At 42.4% G+C, this 21255-nt stretch overlaps 1 protein-coding gene across 1 annotated transcript in view; it reads left to right on the top strand.

Annotated features, from left to right (window-relative positions):
- USH2A (usherin) overlaps positions 1-21255 on the top strand; it is a 935662-nt gene that overhangs the window by 860202 nt on the left and 54205 nt on the right. Inside the window, exon 64 of the mRNA XM_005690572.2 lies at positions 2300-2621. Coding sequence (XP_005690629.2) covers positions 2300-2621 — 322 coding nt within the window. The remainder of the gene's footprint in view (positions 1-2299; positions 2622-21255) is intronic.

The raw sequence follows: 21255 nt of genomic DNA, 5'->3' as shown, positions 1-21255 counted from the left end.
ACCACTTAAAAAAATTAAAGGCTGGAAAAGTGTTGATTTCCAACTACCATTCGTAAAATTCAGCTATTATTATAATCTACTGATATGCAGATTAGATCTCTCCTACAATTATCTCTGATATATAGTGCTGTTGAAATGAAACATTTGCAGTCCTGTGCATCTCCTCATGACAATTATTTAGGGTCACATTAAATATTAAACAGTAATTAAAACTTCCACAGGTATCTTCCGTAGCTAATCCGCATGCTGTGTGAGCTGGCTTTTATCTTACTCTGATGCAGGGTATGAAAAGGGTGCATGCTAGCTGCAGAACTATACATTTTATCCTGGCATCCTCTTTACATGACTGGTACCTGCACATTTTAAAGATCATATCAATTTGCTCCCCTTTGAAACTCTTACTAAAAAATATTTCTAAGGGGGGGAAAAAAGTTTCCAGATGTGAGAAGGGTACTTTACCCAGCCTGAAAAAAAGAAAATCTTATTTTTCTGAGACACTTAGGCATTTAAGACAATGAGAGATGTCCCTTGACTGTCCACTGTAACTGAAGATGTAAGTGACATAAATGGCTTAAAATATCAGTGGAATATTACTCAGCCATAAACAGGAAGATGTAGTCATTTGCAATAATATGGGTAGACCTGGAGGGTATTACGTTTAGTTGAAATAAGGCACACAGAGGAAGACAAATGTATGATTTCACTTACATGTGGAATCTGAAAAAACAAGTGAACAAATGTAACAAACCAGAAACAGAGAAGAAACTAGTGTTTCCAATGAGGAGGGGGGTAAGGGATGGGCAAGATAGATGAAAGGGGGATTAAGAGGTGTAAACTACTAGGCATAAAATAAAGAAGCTAAATGGATGTAATGAACAGTGCAGGGAATGTTGCCAATATTTTATAGTAATTTTATGTAGGATGTAAACAGTGAAAACATCAAATCATACACCAAAAATAAAAGGAAAATATCACTTCTATATGAATTTGGGATTTATATCATTTGGGGTTTTCCCAGCAGATTAACATTTACTGAATACTACAAATTAGTGTGTCCTCCTTGGGGTACCCCCAGCTGGTCAGGAGGAAGAAGGATCCTAAGAACTAAGAAGCAGAAAGAATCTGACCCAGCCTTTTTTAATCCCCACAAATAATCCAGAAAGCAAATATTCCATATGTGAGAAATCAAAACTGATTCTCAGAATCACTTAGAAGTCTGACGCACTATTCCCAGCTGTGATTTGTTCACCAGTAAACTGGCAGCCAGTCATGGTGGAGATGGGCATGGGAGGAGGGGAAGGGAGGGGGAGCAGAAAAGGGAAGCAAGAGATTCCCCAAAGGGAGAGAAAACTGTAATTAAGAAGAGGGGAGGGGAGCAGAAAGAGCACGAAAGTGAACAGAAGGCGGGGATTGTCTGGAGGAGGTAAAGCAGGAACTAGAAGAGGGAATAGCCAGAAGCTAAAATAAATAAAAGAAAGGGAGGAAGGAAGGTGGCTGGGGCTTGAGGGGAAATTAGGGGTGTCATAAAGTCCGCTGGGCATGGAAAAGAGGGGGAAAGCACTTATTTGCAACCGCAGGCACTTAACACTAACAAAAAGGGGAAAGTCCCTGATATGTAAATAGACCTTTCCCAGTGGCAGGAGACCAGCTCTGAGGCAAAACATAATTGATTGGTTGAGTTTAACTAGATGGTGATAAGGTGTCTCCGTGATTGATAATCTGGTGTATAGCTGGGTTAACTTTGGCCCCAAAAGGTCTCTGTGTGGTGTAAGAGAGCCCGTTCTAAGATGTTGGGTATCAGGTGAGGGGATTTATTACCACGGAGACCTTTACTCCATGACGTTCTTTCCTGACCTGGGATTGTTCCTGGGGAATCATTTAGCTCCAACTGCAAAAGGAGGAGGAGCCCAGGGTTGCTGAAAATGCGTTCAAATTCCCCGGATCTGTGTTCTTCCTCCCTGTAGTAAGTAATTCTACAGAGACCCAGAATTTTCCTGAAAAGTATCTTGAAAGTGTATTGATTCTGTGCATTCCCGTTTAGGGAAGAATTGTGGCCACCCTTTCCAGACAGATGAGGATCTTTGCTTTAGTTTGGAAAGCCAAGAGGCTTGAAAATGCTCTAAAACTTCCATAGAAACATGACTTTGTTGACTTTGAAAAGGGCTCAGTATAGATAAGGATAATTATAGGTATCTGTCTTCCCCCCCAGCCCCACCAGAAAACACTTAGTCTTTTAAAGATTCTTCCCATGAAACTAGATTTTGCCAATAATGGGTCATTTCTGCCTTGTGTCCTGAAGGTATGAAGTTCGAATCCAAGCCTGCACCAGGCTGGGCTGTGTGTCAAGTGACTGGGTGTCCACAGAGACCCTGGAGGTTGCACCGCGGCAGCAACCCCCTCCCCATCTAGAGGTGCAGATGGCTCCAGGGGGGTTCCAGCCCACCGTTTCCCTTCTGTGGACAGGACCCCTCCAACCAAATGGAAAAGTTTTATACTATGAATTGTACAGAAGACAAATAGCAACTCAGCCTGAAAAGTCAAAACTAGTGCTAGCCTATAATGGAAGCTCAAGCTCTTTTAAGGATGTCCAACTACTGCCTTTTACGGAGTATGAATACCAGGTAAGAAGCGGGTGTTACCAACTCCCTCTCAGATGGTGGGCACAGATCAGTGCCTACTTGAAGAATTACTTGCCGTCTAAAAAGCCACTTAAAGAAACATGGGGCTTAAGGGGTTTACTAATATTCTTTTTTTAATATAAGTTTATTTATTTTCATTGGAGGTTAATTACTTTACAATATTGTATTGGTTTTGCCATACATCAACATGAATCCGCCACAGGTATACACAGCTTAAGCAGTAAATGAGGGAGGAAAAGGCATATTCATTTGCCTTCTTCGTTTTCTTGATTCTTGGTCCATGTGATACATGCTTGTTATTCCCAGGTAGATTTCAGGTGAAGTATTAGCATTTCTTATTAATGAGGTGGTTTCTATCATTAAGCTTCCTTCTGTCAGTGTTGCCTTGGCCGCAAATACTCCTTGAGAAAAGATCACTTTGAAGATAACTCATGAATTGTAAAGAGAGAAAATAAAATCTAATGAGCAAGTGTCTCCAGCGCCTGTGCTGAGAAAAGTGTGGAGGAAACAACTAATCTGTGCATGAGGATGAAATAAGTTTTGTAGGAGCACAGCCTAAAAAAAGAGGACTTTGCATACCCCAAAAAAGCCAGGCGGAGAGGGCAATGACACCCCACTCCAGTACTCTTGCTTGAAGAGTCCCATGGACGGAGGAGCCTGGTGGGCTGCAGTCCATGGGGTCGCTGAGGGTCAGACATGACTGAGCAACTTAACTTTCACTTTTCACTTTCATGCATTGGAGAAGGAAATGGCAACCCACTCCAGTGTTCTTGCCTGGAGAATCCCAGGGACGGGGGAGCCTGGTGGGCTGCCATCTATGGGATCTCACAGAGTTGGACATGACTGAAGCGACTTAGCAGCAGCAAAAAGCCAGGAATTAAGAATACTCTGAAGGTATTTTGAAATCAATAGAAGACTTCCCTGAGGTTTGTTTTGTTTGCTGTCACAGTGCATTTGCAGTTTTCTTGTAACAAGCAGCCCCAGTTCCTGTGCGGGAGTGACTCCCTCCCCGTGCTCAGGCTTCGGGCTTGGTGGCAGTGTCAATCAACGTGTCAGGCTGTCATGTAGCCAAGTGGTGGGCACCTGAGTCATATTCAACCCCTCAGACTTGCCTGGGGCTTGATCTTCAGCAAAGTGACTCAGAATTTTAAAAGGTAAAATATCTCTAATTTCAATCCAAAAGCTTTTCTTATCCTTGCCATTTCCAAGCCTGGTTCTTCAACTGTTCTTTTAATTACACATCCCTTAGTATCTGAGGGTGGAGTTGGCTCCAGGAACCCTACAGATACCAAAATCTGTAAAAATTGGCATAGTATTTGCATATAACCTATGCACAGCCTCTTCTGCAATTTAATTCATCTCTAGATTATTTATAATACCTAATACAATGAAATGCCACGTAAATAGGTATAAATACAGTATAAACATTATGTAAATAGCTGCAGGCACCTGGCAAATTCAAGATTTATTTTTTGGAGTTTTTGTCAAATATATATTTTTTTGAATTCATGGATACAGAAGTCATGAATAAGGAGAGCTGACTGTGCTCCCAATAAACTCCCTTTTGCTTAAGTCAGAATCAGCTTCTCTTGCTTACAGTTTCAAAGGAAGCTTGCTGAATGATGCAAGCACTATGTGCCAGGCAGAAGACCAAGTACAATTTTCTAAGAGAGGAAACTGAGCCTCTTAGGAAACTAAGCCAAGAGCTTGCCATAACCAGAAATAATAAAACCACAAAGTCACCAGGAATATGGTGAGCAAATCAATAGGGACAATGACCAGAGGTAACATTTTAAGTGTGAAAGGAATATGTTTTAGGCCAGTAATGTATGGGACAAATTTCCCAGTGAAGTTAATAAGAATTGAGACTATAAATTCATTTTTGAATGGTTTGGAGAAGTACACGGATAGAAATCCGTAACCCCTTGTTTGTAATCCCAAATCTAAAAATCTCTTTAAAACAAGTTTTTATCTAGGTTTGGCACAACTCATTTAGCAGCAAAACCCATTCTAAACAAACCTGAAGCTATTTATAGCATTTATTTATCCAATTTAAAGTGAATATTTATATATTTTACCTTGGAAATATAATGTTTTATTACAAGAGCATTCTGGGGCCATTACAAAATATACAGTGTGTGCATGTTATTAACTCCAAAACTTACAGAACAGTTATTTAAAAACACATCAGTTCCCAAGGGTTTACAGTAAGGATTGTGACTTATGTCATGGAGGAGCAAAATACCCATTGATGCCACAGTTGGAAACAGAATTTGTTTAGAAACAGCTAGAACCTATATAGCCATCCCTTTGTTCTTTATCATTATCTTTACAGGAAGGTGTCAAGTTATCAGAGACTCTTCTGTCAATTATCTAGTCTTATGAATAAAATGATCTAGTTTTATGAATAAAACTGCACCTTTGTAAGAGAACTGGAAGGCATCAGCATAAGATATTGATATTTGGCCTCGCTTTAGACAAAGCTAAGTGATCCGTGGATACTAACAGTGAACCCGTGATTATAGCTTCTTTGGCATCAAGTCTCAATGAGTTAAGTAATTGGCTGCATCATCTGTAGAGTCTTACCTGAATTTTCTAAGGAATGGTAAACCCCAAGCATGTGCCTTATCTCTGTCAGTTTTCTCACTGTTGGAGGATGGAGGGAATGAAATGTGCTCACTGAACTGAGAAGGTGTCTTGAGACTAAAAAATGAAACAAGCTTCTCCATAGACTCAGTGGATCAACTTATTATATTTACAGGCTCAGCTGGTAAAGAATCTGCCTGCAAGGCGGGAGACCTGGGTTCGATCCCCAGGTTGGGAAGATCCCCTGGAGGAGGGAAAGGCTACCCACTCCAGCATTCTGGCCTGGAGAATTCCGTGGACTGTATAGTCCATGGGGTCTCAAAGAGTTGGACACGACTGAGCGACTTTCACTCACTCACTCACTCGTGGCATATTCAGGCTTCCCTGATAGCTCAGTTGGTACAGAATCCACCTGCAATGCAGGAGACCCGGTTCAATTCCTGGGTCAGGGATATCCACAGGAGAAGGGATAGGCTACCCACTCCAGTATTCTCGGGCTCCCCTTATGGCTCAGCTGGTAAAGAATGTGCCTGCAATGCAGGAGACGTGGGTTCGATCCCTGGGTTCGGAAGATCCCCTGTAGAAGGGAAAGGCTACCCACTTCAGTATTCTTGGGCTTCTCTTGTGGCTCAGCTGGTAAAGAATCTGCCTGCAATTCGAGAGACCTGGGTTTGATCTCTGGATTCGGAAGATGCCCTGGAGAAAGGAAAGGCTACCGACTCCAGTATTCTGGCCTGGAGAATTCCATAGACTGTATAGTCCATGGGGTCACAAAGAGTTGGACATGACTCAGCGCCTTTCACGGGGTAGGATTGGGCAGGCAAAGACCCAGAAGCATTGGCAGCTGTACTGTGTATCGTGAAGGGACCAATGGGACAATATTATAGTTAACCTAGGGTAACTGAGAAACAGGATGTGCATTTCTAAGTCAGGGTTTATGAATGGGTAACTAGTTTTGTTACCTATTAGAATATTCATTGAAAGGACTGATGAAGCTGAAATTCCAAAACTTTGGCCACCTGATGTGAAGAACTGACTCATTGGAAAAGACCCTGATGCTGGGGAAAATTGAAGGCAGGAGGAGAAGGGGACAACAGAGGATGAGATGGTTGGATGGCATCACCAACTCGATGGATATGAGTATGGGCAAGCTCTGGGAGTTGGTGATGGATAGGGAAGCCTGGTGTACTACAGTCCATGGGGTTGCAAACAGTCAGACATGACTGAGTAAACTGAACTGAACTAGTTTTGTGAGAACTGATTTGGAGAATAACAGAGCACAGAGGCCTCCTGGTCCTAATGATTATTAAACAATATATTAACTACAAGCCCTTGATGACAGAGAAGTGATTCACTGCACAGTACAGTCCTGGGTAGGGTCAGTGGAAGGACAGGAAAAAAATGTATGAGCTCAATATGGTGTCAATGATGCTAACAGTCATACACTCACCAGGAGCTAAGAATAACCAGGTACCAAGGGACCCACATTTCAGAGGAGAGATGAGTTAAGAACCTCAGGCTATGCTATTATGTAACTGTTACTACCAGCCCTGTGTCATGGTCCTCCTCCATATTCACTTCACCCAAATGAAATTATTTAATTTGATTTTCATTTGATTTCTAATTTGTATTTACTAGCTAATCTCATGCTATATAGAAAGCAGGGGGAAAAATCTAGCCTATCAGCCCTAAAACCCAGTTCTTACAAGAAATATTTTGAAAAATATAGATTAAATGCCAAAATAAATGAACTAAAATATTGGATTTATTTAGCCTGTGCAAATGCTGAGTCTTTATAGATCCTGAGTTATCTTACAGAAGTCATTTAGGAAGTAATGTACTAAAAGAATTGATTTCCCTTTAACAAAGAACATTTTGTCTTTGAGATGAATTTGAATTGTTTTCAAACCTGTCTAAGGGTTACTTTTCTGCAAGTTGCTTTTTAGAAAGCACCTTTATTGTCCTAAAATCATCAGTTTACCCACCATGCCAGTGATTTGACTGATCCTCCTACAGAGGATTGTGTTTTTAAATAATCCATATAGTTGTAGGAGATGAAAACAAAGAACTTTGAAACTGCCCAGAGATAGAAACCTATTCCATCAGAAGCATGGTGATGATCTATGGTTGGGTAGGTGGCCATCCACCTGGTGTGCCTAGTGGGTCTCAGATGGTCCTCCATTATTGTATTCATACCTGGTTTTGAGTTAAATCATTGATGGCAGCTTCAAAAATTTAGTTATGTGGGAAGAAGAAGACAGTATTCCCTATGTTATCACATGGAAGGGTCCTGCTACTTGCCACTTACAAATTCAATTACATGCTCACAAATGTCAGTAGAAAGGAAAGATGCCTTTAATTAACAATGTAGTTGTATACCTCTGATTGAGACCTGAATCCACAGTCTTTTAACTGATATCGCGCCTGATCTCAGGTTCTTAATGTCTGTCTCGTTGCAGAAAGAATTCAGTGAGAGACAAAGTGACAGGTAAGAAGTAGATTTATTTAGAGAGAAATACTCCACAGGGTGTGCTCCATCTCAGAAAGTGAGAGACCCTGAAGTATGATGTGGTTAATTTTTATGAGCTGAGTAATTTCATAGGCTAATAAGTGGGGGGAGTATTCTAGCTATTTTGGGGAAGGGGATGGGGATTTCCAGGAATTGGGAATCCCACTTTTTAACCTTTGTGGTCGGTCTTGGATCCGTCATGACATCTGTGGGTGTGTCATTTAGCCTGCTGACATGTTACAGTGAGCATTTAATGAGACTGAAGTTCCACTGGAAGTTAAATCTTCTGCCATCTTGGACCTTGCTGGTTCTAAACAGTTTTTTTTCATGTCCTAGCATAGTGTCATTCTTTTAAATGTTGTGCCCTGCCCCCTTCCCTCTTATTTCAAGAATGGCAGCAATCTGGAAAGATGGTAGACTTAGCATCCCCAAATAACTGTCTCAGAAGATTCTGTTCAGTCATGAAAACTTTTAATGTCAGATAATAATTGACACAGAGGGTCAGAGTCTTTGTCCCCTGCTGTGAGCAGGCTTGTGATCGTCCTCTAGATCTTATCTTGTTCACACAGTCTGATCACACAGTTTGTTCAGGAGATTACTGAAGGGGAAGCTAGGGGAGAGACCTGGTCATCTGTTAATTACTTAGTCTTCATTTCTGTTTCTTTGATCTAAGGAAGGAACCAACAAGTTAGGCCAGATATTGAGTGATCAAAAGATTTGAAAGATGTGTTTGGGCTGGAGTGGAGTAGAGCATGGAAGCGCTTGCTTTAAAAGTTAGTTACAATATACCTTTGCTGAAATGAGAAAAGTGGCTTCCTGCCGAGGATGCTTTCCTGCAAAGAGCTGCTGACAAATCCCCATTTGTCAGAACATCAGTCCATTTCTGTGGGATTAGGGGTGATGTTCTATCTTCTGTGATTTCTTCATGCTGATACAGGGCACTGTATTCTCAGACAGAGAGGAAGATGTCAGCATGGGTCTAGAGCATCTCTTTGCTGACTGTTTTCGTTGCCCTCTTACACATACAGACAGAGCAAGCTGCAATTATTATGATACCTATAAAGATATAGAGTAGTAATGTTAATGCCATTCCCTTGAGACCAGTTCTTGGAATTGTACTAGCCACAGATTCAGTACTGCTCAAGATGGAGTAGCTTATATCATGGCTCCAGTCAGATCATCACGCAGTTAGCTTTCTTCTTCCCGGGACTGCTGTAAGAATATCTGTAAAACAAGTCAGAAATATGCATCAGACTCTGAGTCCATGACTCTGTTGTCCTAATCATTTACTGTCCGGTTTGGTACTTGGATGGGAGGAGGCCCTGCAGGGTTTTGCTCCAGCTCACCTCGTCTATATTAATTCTTCGACCTGATGACCAGTGATAGACCTCTGGGCAAGAGAATAGTGCATGGATAAATTCTGATAAGCAGGAGGGTCAAAAAGTATCTGGAGAAAGAGATTCTTACTGAGAGGGGGAGAATCATTTGCTACAGAAGATAGGGAAGCAAAATGGTCACCTCATAATGACTCATGCAACCAATTTGGGAAGTAGCATGGTTGAAGCAGGCAAAAGCTGTGTGGCTTTACAAGCATTTCCAAAGTTTTCAGTAATACCTCAAAACTGAATACCCTAAAGGTAGTAGACTCAGGATTTATAGTACAAAAGGATTGCCTAAAGAGTGCATTCAGGGTGCAAATACCCAGGGGTGGGGGTAGAGATTCCCAGAAATCTGCATTTTTACCCAGCAGCTTAGATGGTCTACATCCTCTTTTTTTGGAGAAATACTGCCCCGGAGGGTACAGGGATGTTGCTATGCTACTTAAGCTCGATTTTCAGGTGCTGATTTCTTAAATCAGTGGTTCTCATCCCTGACTGCACATTAAAATCACCTGGGGAACTTTAACAACATTCCGGTTGCCAAGGCCCATCCCCCCTGTAGTTCTAATTCTGGGGTGGGTCCAGGCATCAGTGCATTTCAAAAGGTCCCCAGGTGACTCTAATGTACAACCAGGGTTGAGAATTATAGTCCTAAAGAATCGTAAACTGATTGCCTAAGTAAGTGAACCCAGCTCCCCACAAGTGCCTAATTTACATGATGATAATTGATGGCCAGCCTATTTACCTTGGTCTGTCCATGACTTTCCTGAATCAGAGTTCTCTTTATTGTTTTGGTGTGAAGCTGGAAAGAGGAACAGAATATATAACCTGATAAAGCTCATGTCTTCAATTAATCAAATAATTTCATTTGCACTTCCTCTTGGATTTTGTTTGGTTATGGTTATTTCATTTTGTTTTGTTGCTCATTTGGGAGGGCTGGATTTTGGTGAGAAGAGTTAACACTGACCATTATTGAAAATGGGAATTTTCTAGTTTGATTCATTTCAACACAGCTTCTAGATTGCTGGGTTTCATAAAACAACAGAAGATCTGAGATATAAATCACAGAAATTTGAAATTTTTTGAAAAAGATTTATTTATTGCTGTGCTGGGTCTCTGTTGCTGTGTGAGGGTTTTCTCTAGTTGTGGCAAACAGAGGCTACTCTTCATTGCCCTGTGCAAACTTCTCATTGCAGTGGCTTCTCTTGTTGCGGAACGTGGGCTCTAGGGCCTGTGGGCATTAGGGTGTTGACTCAGTAGTTGTGGCACTTGGACTTGGTTGCTGTCTGGCATGTGGGATCTTCCCAGACCAGGGATAGAACCCGTGTCCCCTCCATCTCCCCCTCCATCAGCAAGCAGACTCTTAATGAGTAGACCACCAGGAAAACTCAGAAATTTGGAATTTAAAAAATATATATTTCACAAGGATAAATGGGCTGACTTTGCTGAGTGATGAAGTGCAGGTTCTCATCAAAGAATAAACATTTGTGAATTTCAGATACAATTTTGTTTACCAAAACCCAATTTTCAAACAACTCTGCAAATGTGTGAATCGTACCTAAATGAGATGCCTCTTTGCTAAATGAAATTCTTCCAGTGCACAGACCTTTTCCTTAAATAGAGATTATAGGCTTGCTATGCTACAAAATACTTACACGTCTGCTAGGATTTTTTTTTTCACAGACAATAGTCATTTCTATCATTAATGCTTTCAAAATTGGGATGTACAAATATATATGATATAAAAGCTCCACAGATTCTATGTGGGGAAGTTCTTAATTGTTCAGCAAGCAAATTAAGATAGTAGTCTATCCACAGGCTTCAGAGAGGGACCTGGGTGTGTGTCTACTTTTTTTTTTTTTTTAATTTTAAAATCTTTAATTCTTACATGCGTTCCCAAACATGAACCCCCCTCCCACCTCCCTCCCCATATAAGAAGCTTCAGCTTTGGCCTGCGGGGAGAGAGCCAGTGAGTGGTTCTCAGTAACTGCGCCTTCATATTCATGCACCCGTTTACGGTAACGATGACTCATCATGGATTTACGAGGGCTGTCAAAGCTCCCCTTTCATTGAATCCTGCTGTCAGTGACTTAATTAGCTGTCCTGAAACTTCCCCACTTTGACAGATTTTTTTCCATAAGCACCCACACACACGCAGGGTCTCTGAAGGCTTCTGGGGCCTCGTGACTGGATGACTGAGACACGACAAGTCAGCCTTGGAGGAAATCCCATGTGTGACTCACTGGCGTGTGGGTCTAATCTCTGAGCCGCCCAGAGTGGCAGTCTGCTACTTACTAACAGACCGACGCTGCCCCCAAACAGTTCTGTCCGAGGATTTATGCAGGAGAGGCTGGGAGGAATGGCTATGGGGGAGATGAACTGGGGGTTCCTACTGTTCCTGCCCCAGCGGCTATGTGACGACTCCAGGAGGGGACAGTGGAGGCCTTCTCTGCACCAGCCCCCACGGAAGATTCCCACAATGTGGGCGACAAGCTATCAACAGAAGGGAGGAGCAGAAAGGATGGCAGATTTTAGTTTTTTATTCCTATTTCTGGATCCTTGAGCAAATTAATTTCCTTCAGCCTTTCCTCACCCGGGAGTAGCAGCTCTTTCCAGTTCTAGATTCTGGGGCCCTAAGTGGGGGGTCATCTACAAGCACACGCTTTTAAAAATTCTCATCAGGGACTTCTGTGGCAGTCCAGTGGTTAAGATTCCATGTTTCCACTGCAGAGGGCATAGGTTCATGCCCTGGTTGGGGAAATAAGATCCCACGTGCCTCTCAGTGTGCCCAAACAAACAACAACAAAATTAAAAATTCCCATGAAACGTTAGCTTCTCTTGATTGGCCTTGGTCATCTATAATTTGAAAATCTCACAGAATACCTGCTGACCCTAAGCAACTTGATTTTCTAATAGTATTTAGGTGTAAGTTGTATCAAAGCATGTGCCTGTATAAACAGCAAGGTCCTATTGTACACACAGGGAGCTATATTCGGTTCCCCTGTCGTAAACCATCATGGAAAAGAATATGAAATGGAACACACATATGTATAAGTGAGTCACTTTGCTGTATAGCAGAAATTAGCACAACAGTGGAAATCACCTATAATTCAGTACAATTTTTTAAAAAGTCAGTGAGGCTATGAGACCAGCTCATATACTAATAGTCATGTCCTTGTGCTTAGTCGCTCAGTCATGTCTGACTCTTTTTGACCCCGTGGACCGCAGCCCTCCGGGCTCCTCTGTCCATGGGGATTCTCCAGGCAAGAATACTGGAGTGGGTTCCCATGCCCTCCTCCAGGGGATCTTCCCAACCCAGGGATTGAACCCAGGTCTCCCACATTGCAGGCGGATTCTTTACCATCTGAGTCATCAGGGAAGCCCAAGAATACTGGAGTGGGTAGCCTATGCCTTCTCCAGGGGATCTTCCTGACTCGGGAATCAAACTGCAGGCTCCTGCATTGCAGATAGATTCTTTACCAGCTGAGCTACCAGGGAAGCCCAGTCATTTCACCACCAAAATGGATATATGGGAAGATCAGTAGCAATGTTTCTGAAACCTAGTTCTGAAACCTAATTCGAATGAATTAGAAGTATATTGTAAAATATAAATGGAAATACATAACAAACCTAATTTATTTAGTTCACTAAATAAGAGTCCCACGTAGGTCCTTGAGAAAATTTACATCATCCATATGGTATCATAACTATTTTGCTATAATTGGTAGAAAGCCAACTTTCCCTTAAACGGAAGACAATTGCTTCTGTTCACCTGACTGGGAAAGGGACTAAAGATGTTCCTTGAAACCAAGGAAAAGGTGCAAACACTTTTCTGTCTCTCAAGAATCTCTCTCAAAATGCAGGACTGGATGCTGTTAGATTCATCCCTTATCTCCTTTCTTTGCCTCAGATTGTCTTTATTTGGCTTCGTTCCACACCAAACTCTCTCCAGGCATCAGAGAAAATTACTACCCCAGTGCTTTCTGACTCAAACCTTCTCTGTGTTTTGGTTTCCTTGTCTTTGAAATGTGGGTAGAAACACCACTGAACTCCTGGGCTTGCTTTGGGATTAAATGTGTTGATACATGAATGTGCTTAGGTCAGTACCTCATACATGGAAACTATTCACACAGAATAGTAATAACAGCTAGTATTATAACTGTCCCACCTCAGAGTGGAGATGATCTTGGGTGGCCTCAGCCTGCAGTGGCTTGAAGCAGGGTTTCAGCTCCTGGCCAGAGATTGAAATTGGCCGGTGGCAATGAGAACCCTGAATCCCAGCCAGTAGACCTCCGGGGGCCAGTGGCCAGTGAAAAGGTCCTGGCCCATCAGCTGTGTAGAAATGAATTTCCACATAGAGATGGAAAGTAGTGAAGCAAGTAAAGTGTTTATTAGAAGGAAAAAAAAAGTACAGTGTGTGTGGATGGACACATGGGTAGGCTCAAAGAGAGAGCTGTGCCATGCATGCACCCACATCTTTTAGCCAAGATGCCTTCCAGACAAGAGGCCCGTGGTAGTTGACATTACTTACTATGGGGTGATGCCCCTCCCTTTTTGACCTCCAGGGAGCCTTTCTGTACATGTGTAGTCAGGAAGATCTCCTTGACTTCAAGAATGAGGAATATGTGGTCTTTTATCTCTAATCTGAGTAGAGCTCTACTTCCTCTTGGAAGAGACATCAACTGTTCAGCCTGGGGCCCATCTATCTCCTGCCTCAGTAAGGCCTTCTCTCTCCCTCTATAAGTCAATCAAGGGCAGGAATCTTTTGTTTTTTAATTAATTAATTTTTGGCTCTGCACTGACTTTTCTCCAGTTGCAACAAGCGGGGGCTACTCTCTAGTTTTGGGTCACTGGCTTCCCATTGAAGTGGCTCCTTCTATTGCAGAGTACAGGCTCTAGGGCACGTGGACGTCAGTAGTGGCAATGCCCAGACTCTAGAGCTTTGGCCCAATAGTTGTGGTACGTGGGCTTAATTCCTCCTTGAAATGGGGGATCTTCCAGGATCAGGGATGGAACTCATGTTTCCTGCATTGGCAGTGGTTTCTTTACCACTGAGCCAACAGAGAAGCCCAAGGACAGGACTCTTAATGACATACTAACACCTGGTACCTTCTTGTAAACAAGAGGATGGAGAACTGTGGTGGAACAGGCCTGGGCATGAGACCCCCTCCTCCACTCAGGGCTTCCTGGGTGGGAGAAACCTTTAGCCAGAAACCAGAGCTGCCCCAGCGCACAGAACACAGCAGCCCTGCTACTGAAGAATAGTTAGAATCCTCGTGTTCTCTCACATTTGATGCTCTCAACCATCCTGTTCTTCCAGGTGAAAATACTAAGTGAAAATCATGCAGGTTGAGCAAGATACTTAAGTTCTCATAGCCTCACTTGCTCATTAAAAGATGGGTACATAATGAGAACCCAATTTTGTGTGTGGAGCAGGATGCCTGCTGCATAGTAGAGCCACCTCTCCACTCTGCCTTCATTGTTCAGTTACTGAGTCCTGCTCAGCTCTGCCACCTCATGGGCTGCAGCACACCAGGCTCATCTGTCCTCCACTGTCTCCCAGAGTTTGCTCAATTCAGGTCCATTGAGTTGATGATGCTATCGAATCATCCCATTCTCTGCCGCCCATTTCCTTTTGCCTTCAGTCTTTCCCAGCATCAGGGTCTTTCCCAGTGAACAGTAGGAAGGATATGACACTGGGAGATGAGCCCCGCAGGTTGGAAGGTGTCCAGTATGCTAGTGGGGAAGACCAGGGGGCAATTACTAATAACTCCAGAAAAATGAAGCAACTGGGCCAAAGCAGAAACTATCCTCAGCATCTCACTAAATAAAAGAAGGAGGTACTTTCTTCCAAGAGGGAAAAGAGGCAGGTAAGAAAGCTCTTATGTCTGTCTAACAGTCATTAATACAATGTTAGAATGCAAACATCTCTAATTAAGAGCACAGTTGGTCCTGAAGATGTGATGCTCCTTTGATGAAAGAGTTCAGCCTTTCTTGTCCTTGCTACTGTCTTCCCAGAAAAAGAAGAACATGTCCATGTTTGCACAGCTAAGATTCTCTCCAACTCTGATAGTCTGATTCCGCATTTCTGTGACTAGCGACATGCTTCAAATTGTTTATTTTCTTGTGCCATCACTCTTAACTCATTCCTTTCCTAAGCATTTTCTTTTTTTGGTATTACATTTAGAGAAAATTCATTGAGCACATTGTCTGTTTGGCTTTGGACTTGCATTTAATTAAGTATGAATCCCACTAACGTATTTCTGACCAGTGTGGAGGCTGATGTTTGGTTAGTTTCTCCCATGAGATGTAAGCTGCTCCCACCCACAATTCCCGCAGCTCAAGGTCTTAAATGATTTATTGATATTGGCTGACTCTAGCCGTGTGTGTGCTCTAAAACCCTAGAGCCTGAGCACCACTGCTTAGACTGAAGGCCATCAGGACATTTCGTGAACAGAAATCTGAATTCTGCCACTTGGTGCAGGAACGGTGTCCTTTTTTGCCTTCAGTTTTGTGTTCCAAGAGGAGGTCATTTCTACATGTTTGTATGAGAGCACACAGGAGCAATACTGGTTCACATGTATGCAGACCCCTGTTCTTTTTCTGTCCCTCAGGGTGTCCCCTAGGACTCTATTCCTAAGCCCCTACTATCGGCAATCTCTACATTGCCTTTGAGACAAGTTACTCATCTGAAGACGGGTTGTTTCTCACCCTCCTTCAGACCCAGTTCATTTAAGCCATGTTTGATCCTGATATCTCTTGTTGGAAGCTTCTTTGCTGGGCATAAAGCATTCAATGCAACCAGATTTCCTCTAAGCAGATGTTGATAATGTAGAATTCTGACCTGCCCCCGTGGCTCTTCACAACTGGTTCCTGCTCTGCAAGGTAGCTGTAAAAGGAGAAGGCTGTCCAATGTCACCTGAAACTTAGGTCCTGTACGAATATCCAGGAAAGAGTGAGATGTATTTCCTTCTTCCCCTTTAGCCTCTAAGCTGAGAATTTCATAACTTGTCATTATTAAGCACCCACCAAGTTCAAAGTGTGTGTTGAGTTGCTGGGATTGGAACTAGAAGCTAAAAACCATGGACTCTACCTCCCAGGGACTTAAAGTTTAGTTAATAAAGTAAAGAAACACACCCATGAACAATGTACTCGTAAAAATACATGAAAGGTAGTGCAAGCTGTGAAGACAGAGATTTGAGTGACGGCACAACAGCCCTAGGGAGAAACAGACAGGTCCTCAACCAGGAACAGCACAGTCTCCACACCAAACCCTCCTGGACACGCTCTTTCCACTCTGGCTGGATCATCTTGAGGAGCATGGGTAGGGTCTTGATATTAAAGATTGAATATCATTCCATAGGGGTTTCCCAGGTGGTTTAGTGGTAAAGAATCTGCCTGCCGATGTAGGAGATGCAGATTCAGTCCCTGAGTGAGTAAGATCCCCCAGAGAAGGAAATGACAACCCACTCCAGTGTTCTTGCCTGGGAAATCCCAGGGGCAGAGGAGGAGCCTGGTGGGCTACAGTCCATGGGGTTGCAAAACAGTTGGACCTGACTGAGTGACTAAATATCATTATCATTCCATATAGACTATTCAGTCTCACAAAAAAAATGCTCTTCCAAATCTCTCCATCCTTATGAGCAAATGCCTCTCTTAGCCTACCCACTGTAATTGGTACCTGGGAAAGGTTCAAAATGTTCTCCCCTTTGTCAATCAGGATTTCAGCAGGAAGTAGCATACTCAAACGTGTATTTAAGGAAAATTTAATGAAAAAGCTACATATGAACTGTGGGCAGGAGGAAGAGAATCAACAAAGGATGTTGACATACCTAGGGTCTAGCCATCATTGGGAGCTATTACCTTACCCTCTAGACCTAAAGGGCCATGGGGAATAAGCTGTTTCTGTAACCCAGTAAATGCTATAGCCAGTGAGGAGGGGCTGCCCTGGAGAAGCTGTGTCCATGGAGAAGGAACACAGCCTGTTGCCAAACTGGGATGCCAGAGAGAGAGAAGGAGAAAGTGACAACTCTCTCTTTTTGTAAAGTGGGTCACCGAGTAGAGAAGGGCCGAGAATGGATCTGGAGGCAAAGAGAAAACACCCCAGACATCCCCCATACCCCAAGTGGGTGCTGTTTCTCACCCAAGTTATGACAATGCCTTTCCAGGAGAATTCTTTCTGGGCTGGAGGATCACCTGGCAAGCTTTGGCTTGCCACTCTATGATTATTGATAAAACACTCAGTAAATCTAAGTACTTGGACTAATGGTTTATTTCCATTAAATTCCAAACATCTTGATCTCTATGAAGCTGTCACATCTAGAGAGAGTAGCAAAAATGTTAACATATTGAAGTAAATCAGATGCCTTCAATGGAAATCTTTAAGAAGACGGTCAAGGCTTTATCTTGTAAATTGATTTATCTATCTGTTAATGTATCTGATCATTACTAAGATGCCTATAAGTGTCTAGGAAACTGAACAGTTCTCTCCCAAAGGCATATTTGCAATGAAACTGGAAACAAGATTCTTTTCTTTGAATAATGCATTCCCTTTCTTCACTGCTTCCTTTTTATATATCTTGAGGTACTTTTGAGAAATTTTAATAAGAAGGTAAAATGGAGGATGCCATCCGATCAACAAATTTTGATGTAGAAGCAATATTCTGAAAAGCCAGGCTTTCATTTATTCTAACCCTCAGAGTTCTAGAGTGGAGAAGTACCTGGAGACAAAGACACAGAGAGATATGGGTTGACCTCAGAATATGGTCAGGGTTTTCAAGTCTATTGTTGATCCATAACAGCTAAATGGACCCAGAAGTGAATTAGAGAATTGCTATTTAGTCTCACTTTCTCTAGTAAGAAGTCATATCCTGACTTTTCACACAAATATAATAAAAACCATCATTGTGTATTTAGTGCTATGTACTGCTAAGGACTCTTAAAAGTTGTCCATGCATTAGCTCATAATAATCATCTGAGGCAAGGATTATTCTAAATAACAACCCTTAGAAACCCTTAGTTAATATGCCCAAGGGTACAGCTGGTAAGCGAAAGAACTGAAATTTGAACCTAGAATTCAAGTTCCACAGACTGTGTTCTTAAATTCACCCTCTGGTTGCTCCAAATTGTGTTTGTGTACATCTCTGGGGCTTTCAAAATCTTAGTAAAATATTTATGAATGTACTTATCCTCTACCCCATTTCTCAAAATTTATATCAATTTTATTGCCCATAAATCTCAAAATAGTCCTGTGAGGTAGATATTATTTTTTCCATCATAATCAGGAAACTGAATGACTGAGCAAACTGCCTAGTCAGCAAATGGCAGAGTCAGAACTTGAGTCCAAATGTTCTGACACCAGATTCCATCATTGTTCTGCTGAAACATAGTGTCCTCAAGTCACCCCATCAAAAGCATGAATTCCTGACCCTGCAAAGATAAACTGACTCAGGTTGTAATCTGGGCTGCAGGACTTATTCTCACTGTGTCCTCAGCCAGTAATTTACTCTCTAAGCCTCCGTTTCCTTACCTTTAAAATTGAGATGAAAAAAAACTTAGCTTAGTATTTTAGTTTTACCCACCAGACTTCTTGACCTCCTTAATCAATAAAAATTGGTCAGAGGCCAGAAAAAAAAATTCAGACAATGCTTTATTGGAGCCCCTATAGCAGGGGGAGCAAGAACAAGTAACAGTTTCCCTTGCTAGCTCACTGAGGGTAGGGACAAGCTGGTTCCTTATACGGGGTGAAGGTAGAGGTGTGTCCAGGGTTGGGTTAGAGGGATGGATTAGGTGGTCTTCCCACCCCTTTGGTGATGCTCAGTTTTAAGCCAACTTTTTCACTCTCCTCTTTCACTTTCATCAAAGGCTCTTTAGTTCCTCTTCACTTTCTTCCACAAGGGTGGTGTCATCTGCATATCTGAGGTTATTGTTATTTCTCCCGGCAATCTTGATTCCAGTCTGTGCTTCATCCAGACTGGCATTTCCGATGATGTACTCTGCAGGGAAGTTAAATAAGCAGGGTGACAGTATACAGACTTGACAGATTCCTTTCCCAATTTGGAACCGTTGTTCCATGTCCGGTTCCGATTTTTACTTCTTGACCTGCATACCGATTCCTCAGGAGGCAGGTAAGGTGGTCTGGTATTCTCATCTCTTGAAGAATTTTCCACAGTTTGTTGTGATCCACACAGTCAAAGGCTTGGTGTAGTTGATAAAGCAGAAGTAGATGTTTTTCTGGAACTCTCCTGCCATTTAAGTGCATTTATATGGATTTCCCTAGTACCTCAGCTGGTAAAGAATCTGCCTGCAATTCAGGAGACACTGGTTTGATTCTTGGGTCAGGAAGATCACTTGGAGAAAGGATAGGCTACCCACCCACTCCAGTATTCTTGGGCTTCCCTGGTGGCTCAGATGGTAAGAATCCACCTGCAATGTGGGAGTCTTGGAGTCAATCCCTGGGTTGGGAAGATCCTCTGGAGAAAGCTACCCACTCCAGTATTCTTGCGCAGAGAATTTCATGGACAGAGGAGCCTGGTGGGCTATAGTCGACGGGGTTGCAAAGAGTCAGACGTGACTGAGCAACTTTCACTTTTACTTCATACATGTTTGGAGCGGCAGGGAAAGTATTTGACCAGTACTTGCCTCTGTATAACAGGAAGTACTGTTTAAAGCATGATACGTAGCAGCAGGTACGGATACTGTGATGTTTGCGGTCATTTCCACCGCTTCACTTTAGGGCTTCTCTCTGCGAAACAGCCAGTCTGTGCAGAGTTGACAGCAGCCTCAGGGCAGTATCTCAAACACATAGATGTGTCTATCTAGGACCTCCTTCAGTAGAAAAAGCAGAGAGCTCAAGCTTTTACCTCACATACCTGTATGACAAGGCTGGCCCTACCACTTACCAAGCTATGTAAACGTCTCTGGGCCTCTGTTTCCTTGTGTGTGAACTGGTTATGATGCTGATAGCCCCTCACAGGATGTTGAGAGGATGAAGTAAATCAACACATGTAATGCCCTTATACAAGTATAATTGCTCACTAAACCCACGAACTACTGTTACATATCCTCCATGAGAGCTGGACAGGACTGAGTTCCTGGTTTCTCTCAGGGAGAGCAAACACAGCAATTAAAGGGAGTATGATAAGTTCCAAATTTTCATCATCAATCATTACGAACGTCAAATGGAAACTAATTTCAGTATTCTCCACTAATATGGAAGCCAGTTTTCCTCTTCTTACATTTTAGAAAAGAGCCATTCATATTTATTGAGCACCTCCAAAGGACATGGCTGTGTGCTGAGCAGTAGTGACAGAAGACATCCATTTCCAGTGCGGAAAATGTCTTGTAATCTCTTTCCTAGCTTCACATCTCTGAATTTCAAAAGCACCAGTAGAAGCGAACACAGTGTTCTGCTGTACCCTTCTTCCCCTGGGTCCCAGAATTCAATTAAAATCATGTTCCATCTTGCCTGATGCAAAGTGTTTTAGATTAAAGGAGCCTGGAATGCAAGGACCATATCTGTAAAAGCATAACTATAATGGACCCGCAAAGCACCATGCAAACAGAGATGCTGAAAAAACTCCATTTGATGATGAAAGAAAATCAGATAGGTAGATGGTTAAACAGATAGCTACCCAGAGCTTTCCAGCCAGTGATTCCTTTATGAATGCAGCCTGCAGGACTGTTAATGAATTTTTTTTTAAGTCTTATCATCATCATATCATTTCAGATTTATTGCCTTCTCTTTTTAGTCTCTCTTAACCTCAGTTCTGGCAAAGCCTATTTTGGTGTGTTGTTCTTTGAGCATACTCAAAACCCATGTCAAGCTACCCTTTAAAAAGGCACTGGTGTGAATACCATGGGAAAATGTACTCCAAGGTTGCAGATGAATTGATATGATTTCCTTGATTGTATCTTTTTATTTATGAGGCATAATTTATGAGCGCTGGAGAGCAAACTGCAATGAGTGATGACGAACTGCAGCCCAAGTCATAAATCAGGAGCAGTGAAAGAAGAGGTGATTTTGATTGAATCTATTGAATTAGCTGTTGGCCTTAGCCAATATAGGTATCGGAAAGACCTTTTTAATATCTATTTGTCTCTCCTGGGAGTATGATCACAATCTCATTACATGCCCCTAGGA

Source organism: Capra hircus, chromosome 16 (assembly GCF_001704415.2).
Source record: "Capra hircus breed San Clemente chromosome 16, ASM170441v1, whole genome shotgun sequence".
Classification (NCBI taxonomy): domain Eukaryota; kingdom Metazoa; phylum Chordata; class Mammalia; order Artiodactyla; family Bovidae; genus Capra; species Capra hircus.
The sequence above is the reverse complement of the archived record's forward strand: the minus strand, read 5'-3'. Positions and strand labels throughout refer to the sequence as shown.